Source organism: Cyprinus carpio, chromosome B24 (genome assembly GCF_018340385.1).
Source record: "Cyprinus carpio isolate SPL01 chromosome B24, ASM1834038v1, whole genome shotgun sequence".
Taxonomy (NCBI): Eukaryota; Metazoa; Chordata; class Actinopteri; order Cypriniformes; family Cyprinidae; genus Cyprinus; species Cyprinus carpio.
Genome location: NC_056620.1, coordinates 20,269,378 through 20,290,717, shown reverse-complemented (window position 1 = coordinate 20,290,717; position 21,340 = coordinate 20,269,378). Strand labels below are relative to the sequence as shown.

Here is a 21,340-nt window from a genome sequence, read left to right as displayed (position 1 = left end):
TCTGCAATAGAGTAACATAATGGAGGAATCCATACTCTCTACTGTCAGTTTGGCCTGGGTCTTGTCATCTAGGGTTTCACATGAGTAATATCCTCTGTCAGCATATGCCACACTCTTGAGGACCAAAGCCTGCTTGGCACCATCGACATGGATCTCCATATTTTCTCCTTGCTGTAGTACCACACCATTCTTCATCCACTTTACATCTTTTGAGGGTTTACTCAGCTCCACTTCTAAACGAACTGTGTCCTGCTCAGTAACAGTCATATCGGCAAGCTTCTTCTTGAAGGTGACAGGAAGTTCTGCAAAATACAGATAAATTTGTATTGAGAAACATGTAGTCTGTGTACTTCCTGACCATATGTTGCATTATGATTAACAATAGTATCTGTCACTTATCCTTACGTTGTACTTGGAGTGTGGTTTTGCACACTTTCCCCTCGGCATCGATACTGATCTCTCCTGCATCCTCCTGAGTGACAGCTGTGATGGTGAGGGAATGGCTGCTTCCCCCATGAGCGATCTTAAATTTGGGACTAGCTGTAATAGGAATGTCATTACGCAGCCATCTGACACTTACATCGGCTGGTGTGACAGAGCATTTAAAGATGGCATCTTTGCCTTCATTTGCAACAACATTGTTCAGCTTGGTAGTGAACCTCACCAGACGTGGGGCTGTGGGAAATTAGATTGAAAAGCTGAGAGAAATGATAATGAAAGACATCTTTCACTTAAAACAAGCTTAATAAGTTGTGTTGGTTCATTTTGATGAGAATCGATGACTTTCAGACATAGACACAAATTGTTTGTACCTTTAGTAGCGACTTTGGTGGAGGTCTTGTCATCTTTGCATTCACAGCTGTACTCCCCTTCATCCTCCTGAGCCACAGCGGAGACAGTCAAGATGCAGTTTGTGCCATCAGTGCGGATGCTGAATCTGCCACCTGGTTTGATTTCTTTGCCGTTATGCTTCCAGAGGACACTACTCGTGGCTTTGTTGAGACTGCAGGAAAGTGTCATGGTGCTTTCCAGTACTGCAGACACCGGCTGCAATGGCACCACAAACTTTAAAGGCGCATCTGCAGGGCACAGATAGGGGAAAAAATTAATTACTTTTTGTCTGCGATCAGTTAGATTTATTATTTCAATAAGTGCAATTATATCCAACACAATTTACTTTGAAAACTCCAGATGTATGAGCATTAATTGAATAGAAAAAAAATAAAAATAATAATAAATAACAAAATAATAATAAATATGCAAAATATTGCATATTTTGCAAATTATGAAAACTGCCATTAAACTGTTAAAATGATTTTTTTTTTTACCTTGAGACATTATCAACACCTTAAACCATTTGTACTTTTTTTTACTGTGAAATTGCAAATTAGCTTTTACCTTTGACCTGAACCTTGAACTCAACCTTGTCATCAGCCGTCTGACAAAAGTAGGTGCCGCTGTCTTTAGATTCAGAGGACTTAACGATGAGGACACGTGAGCGACCTTCCTGTTTCATCTCATACTTTGATCCGTCTTTCAGTTCTATTCCATCCCTGAACCACTTTACACTACAATTCTCTGACATCACCTCGGTTTTTAAAACAACCTTTTCATTTGACTCGACCATCATAGTTTCTTTTGTTACATATGTCTTCTGGAATTTAGTAGAAACATCTAAAGGAAAAAAACAGGATATAATCATTTAATTGTGACCATGTTCCGGAGGAAGACAAGTATGTGGATTCATGGAAGTCCACTTATGTGCAAGAAAATTTTACCTTCCACCTGAATCTTAAAGAGAAGTTTCTCATTCCCAACTTCACAGGTATATTCTCCAGCATCCTTCTTCTCCACGTTCTCCAGCACCAGCTGGCGGCTCTTGCCCTTTGATTCCATGTGGACAGTCTTACTGGAGCTCAACTGCTTGCCATCCTTAAACCATTTCACCTCAGTCTTGAGGTCAGAAACTTCACAGCTCAGTGTGGCTTTTTGGGAGGCTGAAACCTTCACTTCCTTCTGATAAGAGTCTTTGTTGGTGAAGACAGCTTTGAGCTCTAATAAAAAGAGAGTTTACTTAATTCAAAGAGTTTGCCTATTTACAGAGAAAATCAAAAGTAGGTTTGCAATTACATTGAATATGACAAGAGACAAGAAATATTTTCTTAGCAGCTTTTAAATAACCCAAAGAAGACTGTTAAGATGCACAGAACCAAATTGAAAAGTCCAAAATGGTTTCCATACCTGTCACCTGAATCTTAAATGGCAGCTTTTCGTTCCCAGCTTCACAAGTATATTCTCCAGCATCATTCTTCTCCACGTTCTCCAGCACCAGCTGGCGGCTCTTGCCCTTTGACTCCATGTGGACAGTCTTACTGGAGCTCAACTGCTTGCCATCCTTGAACCATTTCACCTCAGTCCTGAGGTCAGAAACTTCACAGCTCAGTGTGGCTTTTTGGGAGGCTGAAACCTTCACTTCCTTCTGATAAGTGTCTTTGTTGGTGAAGACAGCTTTGAGCTCTAATAAAAAGAGAGTTTACTTAATTCAAAGAGTTTGTTTACAGAAAAAATCAACAGTAGGGTTGCAATTACATTGAATATGACAAGAGACAAGAAATATTTTCTTAGCAGCTTTTAAATAACCCAAAGAAGACTGTTAAGATGCAAAGAACCAAATTGAAAAGTCCCAAATGGTTTCCATACCTGTCACCTGAATCTTAAATGGCAGCTTTTCGTTCCCAGCTTCACAAGTATATTCTCCAGCATCATTCTTCTCCACGTTCTCCAGCACCAGCTGGCGGCTCTTGCCCTTTGACTCCATGTGGACAGTCTTACTGGAGCTCAACTGCTTGCCATCCTTGAACCATTTCACCTCAGTCCTGAGGTCAGAAACTTCACAGCTCAGTGTGGCTTTTTGGGAGGCTGAAACCTTTACTTCCTTCTGATAAGAGTCTTTGTTGGTGAAGGCAGCTTTGAGCTCTAATAAGAAGAGAGTTTACTTAATTCAAAGAGTTTGCCTATTTACAGAGAAAATCAACAGTAGGGTTGCAATTACATTGAATATGACAAGAGACAATAATTTTTTTCATAGCAGCTTTTGAATAACCCAAAGAAGACTGTTAAGATGCACAGAACCAAACTGAAAAGTCTAAAATGGTTTCCATACCTGTCACCTGAATCTTAAATGGCAGCTTTTCGTTCCCAAATTCACAGGTATATTCTCCAGCATCCTTCTTCTCCACGTTCTCCAGCACCAGCTGACGGATCTTGCCCTTTGACTCCATGTGGACAGTCTTACTGGAGCTCAACTGCTTGCCATCCTTGAACCATTTCACCTCAGTCTTGAGGTCAGAAACTTCACAGCTCAGTGTGGCTTTTTGGGAAGCAGCTACTTGGACTTCCTTCTGATAGGAGTCCTTGTTGGTGAAGGCAGCTTGAATGTCTAGTTGGGCAGGCATATTGCAACATGGATCCAATGTTAGAAAACAGTATTCGAGTAAATATTTTATTTTAAGTTATAGACATCAAATACTGCAAAGGCTGAATGGTTGAGAAATCCAGAAGAGATCAAAAATCATAGAATGGATATTAAGCAAACAAATCCAAATCTTACTGCAGACTATTACTTTTCCAGTAGCAAGAAACTGCTTTTTAATTTTGAAATGACTTTTTGATCAATTATGCGTCACTAAATCTACAAACACAAGTTAATTGTATCTTATTCAATGGTCTCTTTCATCAAGGACAAACTCTTTCGCTACATGTAAAAGTAGCTTTTGTCAAGCTTTTCTGATTGATTGTAATTTGGATTTATTTCATAAGGAGGAAAAACTAAAATAGAAACATACAGCCAAAAGACAAACAAAAGAATGTTCCCATACCTGTCACCAGAATTTTAAAGGCAAGTTTCTCATTTCCAACTTCACAGGTATATTCTCCAGCATCCTTCTTCTCCACATTTTCCAGCACCAGTTGACGGCTCTTGCCCTTTGACTCCATGTGGACAGTCTTACTGGAGCTCAATTGCTTGCCATCTTTGAACCATTTCACCTCAGTCTTAAGGTCAGTAACTTCACAGTCCAGTGTGGCCTTCTGGGAAGCTGCTACTTTGACTTCCTTCTGATAGGAGTCTTTGTTGGTGAAGGCAGCTTGAATGTCTGGTTGGGCAATGGGTAATATGAGAAAACAGTATGTTTTGAGTAAATATATCACTCAAGATTCTATACAACAGATACAGCAATTACTAGATGCTTAAGAAATTAGGAATGCAAAATAAACTGCAAATGAATCCACAAAAGGCTAATTACATTGCAGACTGTAACTTGTTTTTGGTTTTGTGCCACTGAAATGGGCAACACATTCTTCTACTCGTCATTGTACCTCTTCTTGAAGACACATTAATAAAATCTTGTGAGGCAATGCATATATCAAACTCTTTTATTCAACCCAACAGACAAACACAAGGACATACCTGCCACTTGAATATTAAAGGCAAGCTTCTCATTTCCAGCTTCACAGGTATATTCTCCAGCATCCTTCTTCTCCACATTCTCCAGCAGCAGCTGGCGGCTCTTGCCTTTTGACTCCATTTTGACAGTTTTACTGGAGCTCAACTGCTTGCCATCCTTGAACCATTTCACCTCAGTCTTAACGTCAGACACTTCACAGCTCAGTGTGGCTTTCTGGGAGGCTGAAACCTTCACCTCCTTCTGATAAGAGTCCTTGTTGGAGAAGGCAGCTTGAATGTCTGGTGCAGAAATCAAAATTTAGGAATATAGTCTCAGAAACTGCATTTAGTTTTATGTAAACTGTGCTTCGCTCATGTTAGAGTCACAGGAACCTTAAAAAACAAGCCAAAACACTGCCATGGTGTTCTTACCTTCCACACAAATCTTAAAGACGAGCTTTTCATTTCCAATTTCACAGGTATATTCTCCAGCATCCTTCTTCTGCACGTTCTCCAGCACCAGCTGACGGCTTTTGCCCTTTGACTCCATGTGGACAGTCTTACTAGAAATCAACTGCTTACAATCCTTGAACCATTTCACCTCAGTCTTGGGGTCAGAAACCTCACAGCTCAGTGTGGCTTTTTGGGAAGCAGCTACTTTGACTTCCTTTTGATAGGTGTCCTTGTTGGAGAAGGCGGCTTGAAGGTCTGGGGCAGAAGTAAAGATTTAGGAATACAGTATCAGAAACTGCATTTAGTTTTACGTAAGCATTGGTTTAGTCATGGTTGACTGAGTCACTGGAACCTTAAAAAAGCCAAAAATGCTGGCATGTTGTTCTTACCTTCCACCCGAATCTTAAAGACCAGCTTTTCATTTCCAGCTTCACAGGTATATTCTCCAGCATCCTTCTTTTCCACATTCTCCAGCACCAACTGACGGCTCTTGCCCTTTGACTCCAAGTGAACAGTCTTACTGGAAATCAACTGCTTGCCATCCTTGAACCATTTCACTTCAGTTTTGGCATCAGAAACTTCGCAGCTCAGTGTGGCCTTTTGGGAGGTTGCAACTTTCACCTCCTTCTGATAGGAGTCTTTGTTGGAGAAAGCAGCACGAGTTTCTAAAAAGGACATTCATTGTTTTTTTTAGTGAAACATCAAAAAGGATACAGTTCAGGACTTCAAAAAGAACTCAAACATCTCCAAAATGGACAAAAACACACTGGATTAATAACACATGTTTCATGCAAATTTCAATAACCTCTAAGCGATTGTTTCCCGGAGACTAATCTACAGTTATTTCCTTTTAAGTTTACCTTTTATATCTACAATACTTTAGGTACTCAGAAAAAAGCTGTACTTTCTAAGGACCATTACTGTCCTCAGTAAGATCTGACATTAGCATACAAAATGACATGCTAAACTTTAATATAACTTATACAATGCTGGTATAACTTTTAATTTCACTTATTAAATCATTTATTAGCTGTAGGAGCGTTTAGCGTTTAGCTTCACTGTTCAAAAAACCATAAAGTTATGACATTAATTAGGTATTGTGACATGTCTGATTAATCCTGCTCATTTAAATTTTTCAGTTTCAGACTAATTAGCGCACAGTCTTACCTTTTATCTTGACCAGGAATGTCATTTTGTCCTCTGCCGTCTCACACGAGTAGTGTCCTTCATCGCTCTGCTTGGCATCCCTGATGACCAGCTTCCTTTGTGTCCCCTGAGATATAAAAGTTGTCCTCTTGTCCTCCATTATTTCTATCTGTTCTTTCTTCCACACAACAGCAGTTCCAGGAGAAGCAACCTCACAGCTCAACACCACGTCACCCACAAGAGCATCACTCTCTTGGGGCTGAACCCTCGGCTTGTTAACAAACTTAGCTGGTTCTTCTGTCAGGGGAAAATAAAGGATTAGATGCCACACCTCTCTGATTTCAACATGATTAGGTATAGAAATACATTACAAAACACACATTAAACCTGGCATAAGACACATAATGGCATCCACTGTCCATTTGTATATAATTTGACAATGAAAAATGCTGACACACAAATGTGACAACCCAAACTCTCCTGATTTACATGTATTTAGACAGGAACTGACAGTCTAACAGTCATTTTAATGTTGTGTACATATCAAAAATACTCATCACATCCCAAAGTATAGTGAATTTGATACCTGAAAGTGCATGAGTGCTAAGCAGATCTGTTACCTGAAAAACACACCCTCCAACACTTCCTGGTGAGCAGCCAAAGCCCAGCTGCTCCTAGATGTCAACACTGACTGCTTACACCATTTATCCACTCTGAACTTTCTGTACTGGGCTATGAAGCACTTACTACTCAGCACTGATTTTAATTGCAAACAGCATGCACCACTTTGTATTTCTCTCCTATTATTTGGCAGGATACGCTCTTCACTATAAATACAATTTAAAGTTGTTCCACTTTCATGTATGTAAATATAATTTGTTCCACTTTAGGCTTGAAATATAAATACAGGCTATAAATCATAAGATAACTGAAGGTCAGTGACTGAAGCAGCTTGTTTCACCTTTAAGGGCAAGCTGGACAGACATTTTATCACCATCACACATGCATTCATAGATGCCCACGTCTTCACGGTCAACGTTGTGGACTGTCAGTGTGCGTTTACGCTCCACACTTGTGGCTTCATATTTTTTACCCATCCTCAGCTCCTTCCCATTCTTCATCCAAACAACCTAAAGCACAGACAGTACATGCAGTTAACTTAAAAAAAACAACAACAACATCCCATCAGTCCACACATTTAATAGATATTTGGTGTTTGTCTCTTTGGGCAATGCATCTCAAAGTTGGTTGAACGAGACCAACTGGGACAGGAGAAATTATAACAAACTTAAAATACTTAATGTATTTTCTGTGGATTTTATTTATTTATTTTTGACAAAAAAGTGCATGTTGTCACCTGGATGCTTGAATCGGACACTTCTGTGTACATCTGAGCAGAGGAGTGCATGCTGAAAGTAAACACCTCCACCTGAGAAGACTTATTGGTGAAACGTGCGGGTGCGGCTAGGGAAGATCAATACAAAATATCAGGAATGTTGTTGGAGTTATTCTGTTTAAGTTTTCAGAAATGTTTCCTCTCTTACCTTTCACACTAAGCGTGGAAACACTCTGAGATCCACCACCCACAAACTTGACCTGTGCTCCATTTAGTTCCATGGACACCTCCCTGATGACCAGCGTGTGTGTGGTCTTTGAGCGTGTGATCAGATACTCAGATCCACTGCGGATCATTCTGTCATTTATGGTCCAGGAGCCGGAACATACGGCTGAGAGCTCAACAGTGAAGGTTGCTTCTTCACCTACATGTGCACTGCAGTTCACCAGGCCGGTCTTCACTGATGCTGTGGGCTCTGAACAAATAAACTTAAATATATTTACTGGATTTAAAACAGTTTATTTTAGTTTAAATATGAAGACTGTCCACAACGAAAACAACAACAAAAAACTTTCTCACCAAGGTAAAACGTTCCAGGAACCTCCAAGTAGGCACTCTGACCAAAATCATTGACTGCTGAGATGCGGAACTGATAGCTTGCTTCTTCTGAAATTTCACTGATGGTGTATTCAGTGCTAGACACAGACGTACTAGTGACTTTAACCCAGGTTTGGGCTCCCACCTTCCTGCGCTCAACGATATAGCCGGTGATGGGCACAGGCCGTTCACTGTCTGGTGGAGACCAGCACAGTGTGATCGATGAATCTGTCTTGTTCCGCACTACTGGCTCAAGTGGGGGATCTGGGGGATGTTTCCTTGGTGCTGAGGTCAAAGTTTATAATATTGTTAATCAGGTTAAAGAAATGGAATCTCTCTAAATGTCAAAAGCAATTATGTTTACTGTTGAAACACTAGTTAAGAAATGCACTAGTACAGTCACCACATAGTAGCTGTGGTGTCATTCGATTTGACGTGATTACTGTGGTGCATACAGTATGACATTTTCAAATCATTAAAACATAGGAAACCACTTGTAAGGTCTTGTGGAAAGGTTGTGGTCTGATTTACAAATGCATTCACCTGTGACGGAGAAGCGGGTGGATGTCTTGCAGTCATGGGCGATGAAAGCAACCTCACCCGAGTCCTCTGCAGTACATTCGCGAATGGTCAGTGTGTACTGTCTGTTAATGCGGGCGATAATAATTCGGGAGTCCTCTTTCAGCCTCTCCCCATTCCTGGTCCAGTATGCATCATCTACTGGTTTCTCCAGTTCCACACAGAAGATGACGGTATCGCTAACTGGCACCACTGTCCTCCTCGGCAGCTTTTTAGTGATGTTGCCTGAAAGTGCAGAGAAAAACCACATGAAGAATATCTTTGTGTTCCACCAGGTTATTCATCATCATCATTCTGGCCACCCATATTGGAATAGAGCTTATACCCAGCACTGTAAGTTCGGCCACAGTGCGGCTGCCTTCCTTCATCTCACAGATGTACACGGCATCATCATTGGTGGTGACATTGTGAATAGTGAGGCGGCGCAGGGTCCCTTCCACATCCATGCGGTACTTGGTATTTTCCTCCAGACGGGTCTCCTCCATAAACCAGCTAGCCTTTGTGTTCGGCACTGGCACCTCACACTGCAGAGTTGCTGTTTCCTTTTCCTTCACCTCGACATCCTGCAGCTTCTTTTTGAATGGAATCTTTGGCTCTGGCAAGGAGACATGTTAGTGAGCATAAAGAAAACAATTTAATTTTAGCTGGCAGTCATGATCTGCCAGTGTCCTATTGTCCAGTGTCCTAATTTGGTTTCATATTGATTAGGTCTCCAAGAAGGCAGATGATAAATGATAAATAAATAGGATGGTTTCACATATAGCATACCTCAGATAAACCTAAGCCAGTTCAGTTAAAGTGAACCAGAAGGGAAAATAGCTGCAAGTGTCCTTTGTGGTGTTCACAATATAAGTGGACTTAATGGTGTACCACAAAAGGGCCTGCCTGATTGTTGGTCATTTTGTGGTAGACTTTTATGTATGTATATTGGCTCAATTTAAGGGGGAAACACCCTTTAAAAAATAACAGCATATAAGGCAAAAAAAAAAGCCGACCATCAAATAAAATAAATACATTTCTTACATTTATATGAGGTTTAATCTGTTTGTATCCAGACTGGCTCTACTTTACCAGCTTGAAGTAAATCATTTGAAATCTGAACATGTTTTACCAAAAAAAAAAAACAGCCTTAAATGTCATGAACTTCACACTCCTAATCCCTTCACATGGATGCCACTGCACTTTGCCCTGTAACGTTGGACTGGTATTCGGCTAAGTTTCTGTGACCTTTCGCTTAGGTGCCTGTGGCATGAGTGTCAAGATTAAGACACAGGAACAAGGTAGCAAAACATTATTGCTACACTTCTGGCTAAAATTAGGACTCTGTATAAATACAAAATCTGTGTAGATCATTATATCAACGTAGGCTTAGTTAGCATATAATTAGGATATAGACTAATGTTGCAAACCTGAAGACGTCACTTGGAAAGTCACACACATAACGGTGTCAGAAGTGAGTTTGCAGCTAGCTATCACAACAACTGTGAACTAATCATCACTAGCGGAAAATAGGTGTAATGCTACACCCTCTTCGAACACTTGCAAGCACTTTGCTAAGCAGAGACTGAGCTGGAAGGCAAAGATGACTGTCATTAGTTGATACAATTTCAGTTTAAAGGTTGGTGATTTATTAGGGCCAACTGTATTTTAACATTGTCATTATTGTGCTGACGTACGTAGTAATCTTATGTGCCAGCCTCAATAAAATTATGATATTCTCTGACTGATACATGATTTATAACCTACTGTAGTGTAAACAACACCCCCAAGACACTGCAATCCAAAAACTCAAACCATCTCAGGAGGAGACATACAAGACATGACTCCACTAAGTATAAATGTATCTGGTTTTTCAAGCCACAAATGAAGACTTACTTCTCCCAAAAAGGACTACTCAGTGTAAATTTGCAAGCTTTTATACATTACATGGGTTTAAAGTTTTTCCACCTTAAATTAGCAAATATTTCTGCTTTGATCCAAGTGTAAACTGAATGTATATATATATATATATATATATATATGAATGTACTCATTCTGTGTACTCATTCTGACAGCAGATGGATAAATAAGTGTGCATAAAGTTGCCAAGAGTAAGTATCTGCAGACATTATTCTTACCTTTGACAATCACTAGCACAGCGCTATAGGTTTGTCCAGCCAAGTTGGATGCATTGCAGGTGTACAGCCCATTATCACATTGTTTGCAGTAGAGCACCTTGAGGATGAAATTCTCCGCCTGGTCCTCATACATAACATGTCTGCGGCCCTCACTGATGTTCGCCCCATCCTTCCTCCAGATGATCTGAGGTTTGGGATGGCCTGTGACGAAACAGCTAAGCTTTGCATGTTTACCCTCGGTCACCATACAGGTGCGGGTGAACACACCTTTAGGCAACATGCTGGTCAAGGCCGAAACCCTCTGCTCCTGATCATAGGGGAGTCCCAAGCTTCCAAGTTCCTCTGTGATCGTGGAAGATGAAGTTGAAAGCTTGGTTGAGGAACTTTCCTTGGTTCGATATAAGGAGATGTCCTTCCGCATTTCTTCTTTCCGCTTCTGCATGTGTGAGAGGAGGGATGTGCTCTTGTCTGCATTCAGGAGACGTGTATCTTGAAGGTCGACCACCAGAGAAGCAGCGGCCTGAGCACGGCCAATGGAGTTCTGTGCACGGCAGGTGTAGGTACCACTGTCCAAGCTCCTGACACTCTGGATCCTCATGGAGCTGGAGTCTTTTTCCGAGATTATCTTGATGCGGTTGGTCTCACCCAAGTAGCGACCATCCTTTTCCCAGTCAAAGTTGGGTGCCGGATGGGCTGCCACCCGACAATAGAAGGTCACCTCACCCCCTAGACCCACACGGGTGGAGACAGGCTTTACTGTAAACACTGGGGCCCGATCAATCACAGTTTCCGGCAGTCCCACCTTCAGGGTCACAGCTGCATATGCCTCTCCGACATTGTTCTTGGCACGACACATGTACTGACCACTGTCTTCTAGAGTTAGATCGTAAATGGTAAGTCGGTAAACGTCACCATCTTCTACTTTCTTGAAGCGTCCACCTGCAGAAAGAAGCATCTTGTCTTTCTCCCAGGTGACTACAGGAACAGGGTTTCCCACAATAGTGCAGCTGAGGGAGGCATCTCGTCCCACGCACAGCGAGAAGGCCTTGGGTCGAGTTAGGAAGCGTGGAGCCCCGCCAAATAAATTCTGATCCATTCTTGCTTTCTGTAGAGATGAAACAACACACTTTAATAAAAGTTAAAGTTGTGGTCAATGCATAGAGGAGAAACATAAGAACTTGAGATTATATAAAAGCTTTACGTATTTGCATCTTGTCACCATTAAATCTTGCAACTAATCTCAAAGACATTTCTAAAAAAGCTGCCTCTCAGTTTATCATACTGTAAGTCGGTTTGAATAAAGAGGGTCTGCTTATGACAAACAACCATGTCAAGAAGATCCTGAAATAGACATTTTGAGAAATGAGAGAGGCCTACTTTTAGAGATGCCCACTCAAACCTCTCCAGTATCCCACCACAAATGTGAAATAATGCTAGTTGGTTTAAAGAGTCAAATGTATAAACAAAGCATTAAAACAAGTTTGCCATGTGTGAGAATTTAACATTTTCTATGTAGCAATACTTAAGCTGATGTGATACATTGTAATATTGTCACTCTGGTACACTTTCCTGCATGCAATAAAATAAAACTTAAAAACAAGACCAGATATCTTTTGTCCATTTTCCAAAAAGAGAACAACTGTAAATGTAAACTGACTAAAAATTATATTGTCATTGTTTGGGGGGATACTAGTATATAAATGACATCAGAGCAAATGGACATGCACTGGAAGTCACAAAACACTGGGTGGTCAAAATGAACATTGTCCACTTTTGACAGAACTTGGAACGCCCAATTTAAAATAACCAGCCTTGTATCTAGAAACAATAATTGTATTGACCTACATCTTTATAACATTAAGAGGTCATCAACTTCATCAACAGAACAGTGACTGATCTAGTGAAATATCACCACAGAAAGTCAGTTTTACTGATGAGGTAGAATTTCAGTGTAACAAAGTTAAACAAAAGGATGTTGGTCTTTGAAAAGCATGACATTTGCCAGCTCTAACACCTCACTCCCCTCAGCTGCCTGTCCCAAAAATAACCTCAGCTGTCGGACTCCGTCTGCACTATGTCCATTTGTAGAAGAGATTTTGACCTGCTGTGTGATATATATGTATTTGTGAATGGCATGTTTCTAAACTTATAAATTTCGTTTCAAAGATCAGGAGACGTTTTTGCCTGTGTGGATCTCTACTTGCGAGAAAAAAAAATGAAATCGTTTTCATAATGAAAAACTTTAAAATTTAAACTGAGCAACAAAATAATAAAGTACCCTAACTTAATCAGTTCAAACTTGTTGAATTTGCGACATATGTAATAAAATAACATAGAAACATTGAAAAGTATTCCCTCAGATATTGAAAGTTTTACGTTTTAATATTTCATAACGATAAAAAAAAAAAATCGCCTCTTACATTTTTCCCGTCAAGCTACTGATATAAACCGGTGCAGATGTTCATAAATATCCGATGTTGGCATGTGAAGATATCCTCGTGAAAACAGGTAAATTCCGTGGACTGTAGAGGGGGAGGACAGTGTGTTTTATCCCACAGTGTCTTTGCTGTGTTGTGTGACGCTCCTGTATCGGTCCAGCCTCCCGTTGAAAATAGATCCGTTACTTACCGGAGCAAATTTCGGTGAAGTGAGACAGTTATTGTCACCTCATCCTGTATGACAAACCGTTTTAGCAGTTTAGGCAGTTTTTTTTTTTTCCACCAAAGCTATTGCTTTGTTTCCTTAATGCAGTAACAAATTGCACATTATTGTTATTATATTATGGACTCAAGGTATCTGTTGCAGTAGATAGGCTTCTTCTGATCAGTGCAATTGTCACAAGGATGATTTTAAATGACATTGCATTGCATTATGACAAATCAAATTGTATTGCCTATTGTTTTTTTCTATTTATTATTATTTAGAAACAAACATAGACAAAGAAAAACAAGTGTTTCAAAATAGGCTATACTGACATAGGTTTGGGTATGTGGCATTTTACCAAAAGGTTTAACATCCTTTTCCTTTATGAACTATATATTGGAACAATCCTGCAAATTACTGTGTGCATTTAAGCAGTTGGTTTAAATTTTAAGATTCAATACACCTAGGTGGCTACAGTAAGAAAACTATTTTAATTCTTATTCATCTGAAATCATTTCACTAAAATTAAACTCTTGTGATGGTTTAGTTATTCCATAGTTATTATATGTCTCATATTTTCCTGAATGACTAGCGGGTCTTTCCCGTGCCTGTTGACTGACAGCAGCAGATTGACCAGGCTCACATTTAAAACTGTCTGAAAGTCAAGCAGTGGGATCAGTCACACTCTTTGGTGGGAGGGATAATTTTGCTGCTTTAGTTTGCAAATGTGCAACTTTCACAACCCTGCCTGGTTTTAATGTACCACAAATGCTCAGCGCTTGTACGGCAATGCTAACATAAATGTTTGGTTATGCAAATTATCCATGTTTTCTTCTTTTAAGAACTAGTATAAACTGTTAACTAAACTGTTAGTGTTCCCTGCATGGCAACAGATAAACTGCATATACACCACTAACTCTTTGAGATAGAGTGTACTGTGGCCAGAGGTTGTATATGTATGCCACATATATACACATACTACTATAAATACAAAATACAGATCAGATCAAGTTGTTTCTAAACATATAAAGTGAGAAAGTTTGCTAATTTTAACTTGGAGATAAGTATACTGTATTCTAGCAGGGATATATAGTGGGATATGGGGCTGTACTTCCAGACCGATCACACCTTTCCTGATAGATAAATACTTTTGTCTTCTTATTCTCAAATACATTTAAAATAATGCATTTGAGAAAAAGTATTTATTTAAGAGTGTTTATTGCTCAAATGTATTAATAGAGTATGTATTAGGAATAGAGAATGAGCTTAATTAAACTCGTAATTATTAATGGAGTTGAATTGGGATTCAGCTCTGTGGCAGGAAAATGTTGGCCCTCTACTGGTCAGGCAGAGAAATTACAGAAATTAATATTTTCCATCCACAATAACTTGCAGCCAAACATTAGAGTAAACATCTTTACAAAAAAGGTTCTTATGACCACCTATGACCAAAAAGACCATTTTGACATTTGCTTGGGAATTAATAGTTTAATATCAGCCGTGTTAATAAAATATTTTATATTTATAATATATACTGTATATTTGAAATGTTCTGTAGTCACTTTATCCAAAATTATTCTTGAAATACTCTTAAATGTCCTTCATAATAAAAATCCCATTTTTGTGCAAACAATCAATAAAGGTTGAATGAAGCAGCAAAAACTTGCATAATAAAAAAGGAATACATCGCTATATGAAAAGTACGTTGAGACAAACAGTTTCAAAATGACTCATACATACTGCATAATTACTGTATCAAGAACTTCAGTAAATCACAGCAGACAAGATATCTCCAGAGTCTCGACTGAATGCACCCATAACTACAAAACGGACCAATAATTTCTCATTATAGCGGGTTTGAAGTTTCACGCCTCTTTGAGTTTGGTGAGCTCCCATTGGCCACCTCCGCACAGTCGCAGCATGATATCATGATGCTGTTTAAAGAACACACACAAAAAACGAATTTTAAGGACAAGCCATAATGTTTGACGTGTTGTTTTAGTGAATGTGGAAAGGTCATAGATCATCACCTTTTTCAGAGTGCTACGGTGACCCAGACTGATGAGGGTCATTCCCAGCTGTTTACAGGCCTTATAGAGCTGACCCTCGGCCTCCTCCGTCAGAGCGCTGGTGGCCTCATCCAGTACTGAAACAAACCGCATGTCTTACTCTTGACACAGGACATGAATGGGATCATCTGACTAATTATAGTAGTTAAAGCTACAGGAAATTTGATGAAACTATGCAGAAACTGACCTGCATATTTGGGCTGCAGGTAAAACAGCCTAGCAAAACAAAGCCTCTGCATTTCTCCTGGAGATAAAACATCATACCTGTGAAAAACAAGGGCATTCCATTTTTGTATGTTCTTTAAAAAAATCCTAATTTTTATCTCTAGATATAAATACTCATTTCTCACCAGTTCCAGTCTACTTTTGTATCCAGTCCTCCTATTCTGCTCAGAAGATTAGACTGACATACAAAATACATAAAGACATGCTGCTTGCAAAACATTCAGAGCAAGCATATTTTCAAATCAATAATAGCAGACAGTACAGTATCAGTTAAGTCTTACCAAACCAACGAGTTCCAGGTATTTTAGTATTCGTTCATCATCTATAGACCCTAAAAGAAGAATTTATATTATGTAAAAGTGCGAAAAGTCATCATAGTTTGATTAAGTGGCACGTTTTCAAGATCTTGACATTCTTGCATTGCATTTTGCAAGTTTGTATTGGCAAAAAAAATTCAAGTTTATCATTGCATACACAGCTGTACTACAGTTGTAACTAAGTACACCATATTTGACCTATATTAATATATTATTTAAATAATGCTTATCATTAAGTTTTTTGAATTAGGTTAATCTGTACCTGAGGAAGGATATATATCCTTTAATGGATAGATAACCTAAAGGGAAAACCAGCAAATTAGTGTGTATAAGCATATACTGTATATGTACAGTTTTTGTTCAAAATAATAGAAGTGAGTTTTTACTAATAAGACTTTATTATATGTAGAGTAGGTTTTCTCTTTTCGCACCTGCTCTCTGAGAGTGCCGTCAGTAAGATATGCTTTCTGTGGCAGGAAAAGCACACCCCTCGGTCCAAAACATGTGGTCATCTCCACAGAACCTGAGCAACAGGAAAGCAGTATGTTTTAACAAATCAGATGTTTTTTTTTCTGCATCTGATCATTTTATTGTCTGTCATCTCTGAAGCTTACCATTGCATGCTTCCCACAAGCCATTGAGGACCCGGAGCAGGGAGGTCTTCCCTGTTCCCGTGTTTCCCACCACAAGCATGTGTGTTCCTTGACTGATCTTAAGAGTCAGATCCTTCACAAGCAGCTCTTCTGAGACGGGTGACTTATAAGAGAGACGATCCAGCACAAACGCAGTGTCTGCTGGGACACTGTGAATATATATAGAAAATGTATATATATATAAAACCCTTGAACTTATTTTATATCCTCAAGTTGCTAATGCAACCATTTCCCTTTTTTAGTTAAACTTCAATTACTAAAATAACTAAAACTAAATAAAAACTATATACTGTAGATAAAAATTACAAAAAAGCACAGCAGAATTACTAAAACTAACTAAAATTAAAAAAGAAAGAGAATGCATAAAAATAAACCTAATTTAAAATATAAAAAAAAATCTTACTAATTTAATATCAATGATAATATACTATAATAGTTTTTTTTTGATATTTTGAAATATTTTGGGGTTTTAATAAAACAACACTACTGTGTATTCAGGACTACTAAAAACTTCAAACTTCAAAGGACTACTTGAGTTCGAGTCTTGACATAATGTGAACCAATATTGTTTGCATCCAAAATTATTTCAATTAGATTTAATTTACCTGTAAGGTTCATCCTTTGAAAGTGGATCGTACTGATCCTGCTCACACTGTTTCTTGGCAATGTCTGCCATCACTTCCCGCAGTTCTCCGATTCTGGAACCAAAAGAAAGAGAAAGCAGACTACTTTTAGAATAACCAACAAACAATCATAATAACACTGTGTTTTAAGCAGTCTTAGAGCACCTCACCGGTGTGTGTATCCAGCGACATCAGACACTGTGGTTGAGAGATCTATGAGCTGTGTGAAGCAGTTTATCAGATAGATGCAGACGAAAGCGTTCTGAAAGAGAAAGTGATTAACATCCTATTGTGTACAACAGAGACTCACCCAGAGCAGAAGCACTTGTGTTTGTCTTAAAGTCCAAAACATTAAATACAGTTTGAAGTGACTCACCTTACTGACAAGAGCACTCAGTTCTCCAGGTGTCAGGCCGTCGTAATCTCCAGCAAAGATGGGGATCGCGATCACTATATAGCTGAGGATACTGCCCAGGTAGTCAAAGGTGTTTACTCCAACTGAAATTAAAAGAAGCAAAACAATATGTATTTACAGTGAACAGAACAGAAGGACTGCAAAATGACATTTAAAGTCAAAGTCAACATGAAATCAAAAATGACAATTCTTATTATTTATGAAATACTGCAGTGTTTTTTTTTTTCTTGTTCGAGATGATGTTTCACTCAGATATACAGTACGTCATAATATAGGGGAAGAAAAGACGATCGCAACTTGTTTCATGCCAACTTTAGATGCATGAAATGAGCTTTCTCCTCTGCCACTGTATATTTTCAGTAACAACAGTGAGGAATATTGCACACTTTATTTCACTAAAATTTTATATGTGACCCTGGACCACTCTTACGTGTCAATTTTTCGAAATTGAGATGTATACATCACCTAAAATCTGAATAAATAAGCTTTACATTGATGTATGGTTTATTAGGATCAGACAATATTTTGCAGAGATACAACTATTTGAAAATCTGGAATCTGAGGGTGCAAAAAAATCAAAATACTGAGAAAATCACCTTTAAAATTGTCCAAATGAATTCTTAGCAATGCATATTACTAATCAAAAATTAAGTTTTGATATATTTACAGTAGGACATTTACAAAATATCTTCATGGAACATGATCTTTACTTAATATCCTAATGATTTTTGGCATAAAAGAAAATCTTATTTTTGACCCATACAATTTTTTTTGGCTATTGCTAAAAATTTACCCCAGCAACTTAAGACTGGTTTTGTGGTCCAGGGTCACAAATATCTTCAGAATGCCAATTTAGTTCAGGAGTCTGTCTTACTGTAAAGCCATAGCTCTTTGTTCATCAAGCTTCTCTGAGTGGATAAGAGCATCTGCAGCCTCCGGTCGGTCCGCATGTGTTCCACCTTACCTGCCCTGAGCACAAACACAACAAATGACCTCCTGCTCTGTGATTAGATAAAAACTAAAATCTGAAAGTGCATACTAACCTGTAGAAAGCGGCAGCTTCGGCGTTCACTCTAATTTGCATGTGTTTAAACCTGGAAGGACACGGAAAGCAGAAGTTACCTGCTGAAACAGAGCTGCATTCGTCCGAAAAATAATATCTTATAGCAACAGCAGCCATAAACATGTGACGTTTGCATCTCTGAATGAAACATACATTTCTCGTTTTGTATAAGTCTACCTAAAATCTCCCTCCAACTTTTCTTGCTCAACCAGCATGGACACGATGGGTCCTATCAAGATCTTGTTGAGGATGCTTCCAACCACAAAGTAGCCAAAGATGCTTACAAATCCAATCCAGCCAGCACTGCGGCACCAAAAAGGTAAAAAAAAACTTTCATAAGATGAGTTATTTTACCAAATCTTTCAGTGCAAAATTAGTTTTGCAAGAATATTTCACTGGCATTAATTGCATAGAATGATTAAGTACTGTATGTTTAGATTCTTTGATTACCAACACAGCATCTCTCTTACCTGTTGAAGCACTGATAGGTGTAGTAGGTCACGGTGAACGGCGAAATGAGAAGCCGACTCGCCATAGTGCTCATCTGCTTACATAACCTCTCTACGTCCTGACTGATGCGCTGGTCTCTGGACGTGAAACAAACACAAAATAAACCATTAACAGGGCAGATTTAATCAAGTCTTCTTAAGTAATGAAATGCAACTACATGAATGAATGTTGTGTGAATACATTACGGGTTGTCGATGTCTTTGCACAGTACGTTGAGGGTGTAGTAAACACGTCCCTTGAAGTATGTTCTATGGAGTTCTTCAGTCAAAGACTTCCTCCAGCTGACATACAGCAGACTGGAGATGTACTGGTCCAGACTCTTCAGCTGAGGAACAGATTTATTGTGGAATAGTGATTTGTTATGATGACATTTTAGTGTAGTACATCCCTTCCAGCCCTGTTATGTTATGTTATCAATTTAACCCATTTCAGTTTTTTAATTATCGGAAATACTGGTTGATGTATGGAATGTGATTACAAAAGTTCTATTACGATTATGATGTTTGTGACTCAATTTGACCAGCACTTTAAATTGTACCCAGATTTTTAACATAATAGGGTTACCACTAAGTACAGCGAGTAGTTAGCAGTTGCTGTTACCCAAAGGGACTTTCAGAAAACTATACAAACTCACCGTTGAATTAATCAGAATAAGCATAACCGCAAACAGCACCAGATTTTTGAACTTCCCATAGTTCTTCTCAGACAGAACCTCGTAGAACTGACTCGGAATGAGACCCACTTGATAAATCACAAGCTGAACTGAAATAAAAGAGAGCATTGAACAAACACAGAGAGAAGACAGAACAAGCTGTCATAACTCTGTCCAGATGTTAAAAGTTGAACACCTGAAAGTGTGACTCCAAGAAGCGTCAGGAACATTCGGACACTCTGGTTGGACCAGGATGGGAAAAGGATCTTCAGGATTCTGCAGAATCTTTGGACAAACCTCCAGTCTAGCTTTGGTCTTGAGGAAAACACATCCACACAACTTTGGTGACAACAATTAGTGACAGTAGGTTTAATAGTTCAGTTAAAATATTGGGTTTAAAATGACATCAAGACGAAAAACAGCTGCATTTTTGTTTTCTATAACATTAATCTCTACATACATGGAGATGTCAGTTCATGTTTTACCTTCTCACACCGCTGTTCTTCATGGCTTGCATGGTGAACGTTTGCTAAAGGTATTAAGAGACCTTATAACTCCTTAAAGGAGTTTATTGGATGGGCTTTGGGTTCAAAGTCTAAGACAGCATATGACAGCTTCTTAAACATTATGTGGTTAAATCTTACAAACACTAGTCATAAACAAAGAGACCTGAAGTTTAGTTGTAAAGTATGTTAATTTATTATCGATCAAAATCACTAACGATTTCCTAGCACATGGAGGGTCACATGTACACAGACATTTCTTCGTCTCTGTTTGGACGCGCATGCGCTGACGGGTGCTCCGCTGCCACCTGCTGTACAGGAAAGTGTATGACAGGACTGCCTGACTTTATCCACTGAATAAAATATTAATGTACTTATAAATCCCGTAGGCAACACAGCAAGGCTCTATACGTTAACATATTAATGTTAACAGAACCAAAAATAAATTATAGCATGTGTTAATTCGGGTTTCTCTTAATTTAGACTAATGCATTATAGCAGATCTTCATAATGCATTAATGTACAGTATGTAACTTTTTAATGTTAAAATGAATATATGTAGAAATAATTAGAAACATTCAACAAGATTAACAGATCCTTTAAAACTATTGTTCAGTTTTAGTTCATATTAGTTAACGTCCACTTTGTTTGCATAAATAACATTTTAGTAAAGTGTTAGCAAAAAAAATATACAATGAGTCCCAAAGTCTGAGATCACTAGTGAAAATGCCTGTATTTTAGATCCAATTCAATTGATTTTTTAAAAACAAAATAAAATGCACATTATAATATCAGCCTAACAGCTACATGCAATTGAGTGAAAGAATGAATAAATTAATAAAACTCCAGGACAAATGTTCCTTTTGTAAATTATAATGCAATCATTAATTATAATATCTGCTAGTTAAAAATCAATGGTTTGATATTTGTGTATGCTATCTTTTACCAATTTGTGGTAAAGTAAGCAAAAAAATAAATGAATAAATAAATATTAT

At 38.6% G+C, this 21,340-nt stretch overlaps 2 protein-coding genes across 5 annotated transcripts in view; both read right to left on the bottom strand.

Annotated features, from left to right (window-relative positions):
* LOC109083592 (obscurin-like) overlaps positions 1-13,247 on the bottom strand; it is a 50,417-nt gene extending 37,170 nt beyond the window's left edge. Inside the window, 21 exon segments of the mRNA XM_042752096.1 lie at positions 36-302; positions 406-675; positions 813-1,079; positions 1,399-1,674; positions 1,779-2,054; positions 2,242-2,517; positions 2,701-2,976; positions 3,164-3,439; positions 3,879-4,154; positions 4,469-4,744; positions 4,877-5,152; positions 5,287-5,562; positions 6,065-6,340; positions 7,005-7,173; positions 7,401-7,507; positions 7,588-7,854; positions 7,959-8,261; positions 8,520-8,780; positions 8,881-9,150; positions 10,673-11,777; positions 13,093-13,247. Coding sequence (XP_042608030.1) covers positions 36-302; positions 406-675; positions 813-1,079; positions 1,399-1,674; positions 1,779-2,054; positions 2,242-2,517; positions 2,701-2,976; positions 3,164-3,439; positions 3,879-4,154; positions 4,469-4,744; positions 4,877-5,152; positions 5,287-5,562; positions 6,065-6,340; positions 7,005-7,173; positions 7,401-7,507; positions 7,588-7,854; positions 7,959-8,261; positions 8,520-8,780; positions 8,881-9,150; positions 10,673-11,768 — 6,037 coding nt within the window. The 5' untranslated portion in view covers positions 11,769-11,777; positions 13,093-13,247.
* A 1,609-nt stretch (positions 13,248-14,856) lies between these two features.
* Positions 14,857-20,648, bottom strand: abcd4 (ATP-binding cassette, sub-family D (ALD), member 4). 4 transcript variants are annotated; one of them, XM_042752106.1, is made up of 19 exons: positions 20,328-20,647; positions 20,039-20,181; positions 19,825-19,952; positions 19,376-19,515; positions 19,151-19,267; positions 18,858-18,983; positions 18,661-18,711; positions 18,492-18,586; positions 17,579-17,700; positions 17,373-17,464; positions 17,185-17,277; positions 16,541-16,728; positions 16,358-16,449; positions 16,189-16,225; positions 15,891-15,940; positions 15,735-15,787; positions 15,572-15,648; positions 15,346-15,461; positions 14,857-15,249 (listed from the first exon to the last, which is right to left on the bottom strand). In XM_042752106.1, the coding sequence occupies exons 1-19, from the start codon at positions 20,357-20,359 to the stop codon at positions 15,181-15,183; spliced, it is 1,821 nt and encodes a 606-aa protein (XP_042608040.1). In that variant the 5' UTR covers positions 20,360-20,647; the 3' UTR covers positions 14,857-15,180. The 4 variants fall into 4 exon arrangements, 3 of the variants coding, with proteins under 3 accessions (XP_042608040.1, XP_042608041.1, XP_042608042.1); XM_042752107.1 differs by having other exon boundaries at positions 20,039-20,157; XR_006158453.1 differs by lacking the exon at positions 15,735-15,787 and having other exon boundaries at positions 15,572-15,628; positions 20,328-20,648.
* Between the last annotated feature and the right edge of the window lie 692 nt (positions 20,649-21,340).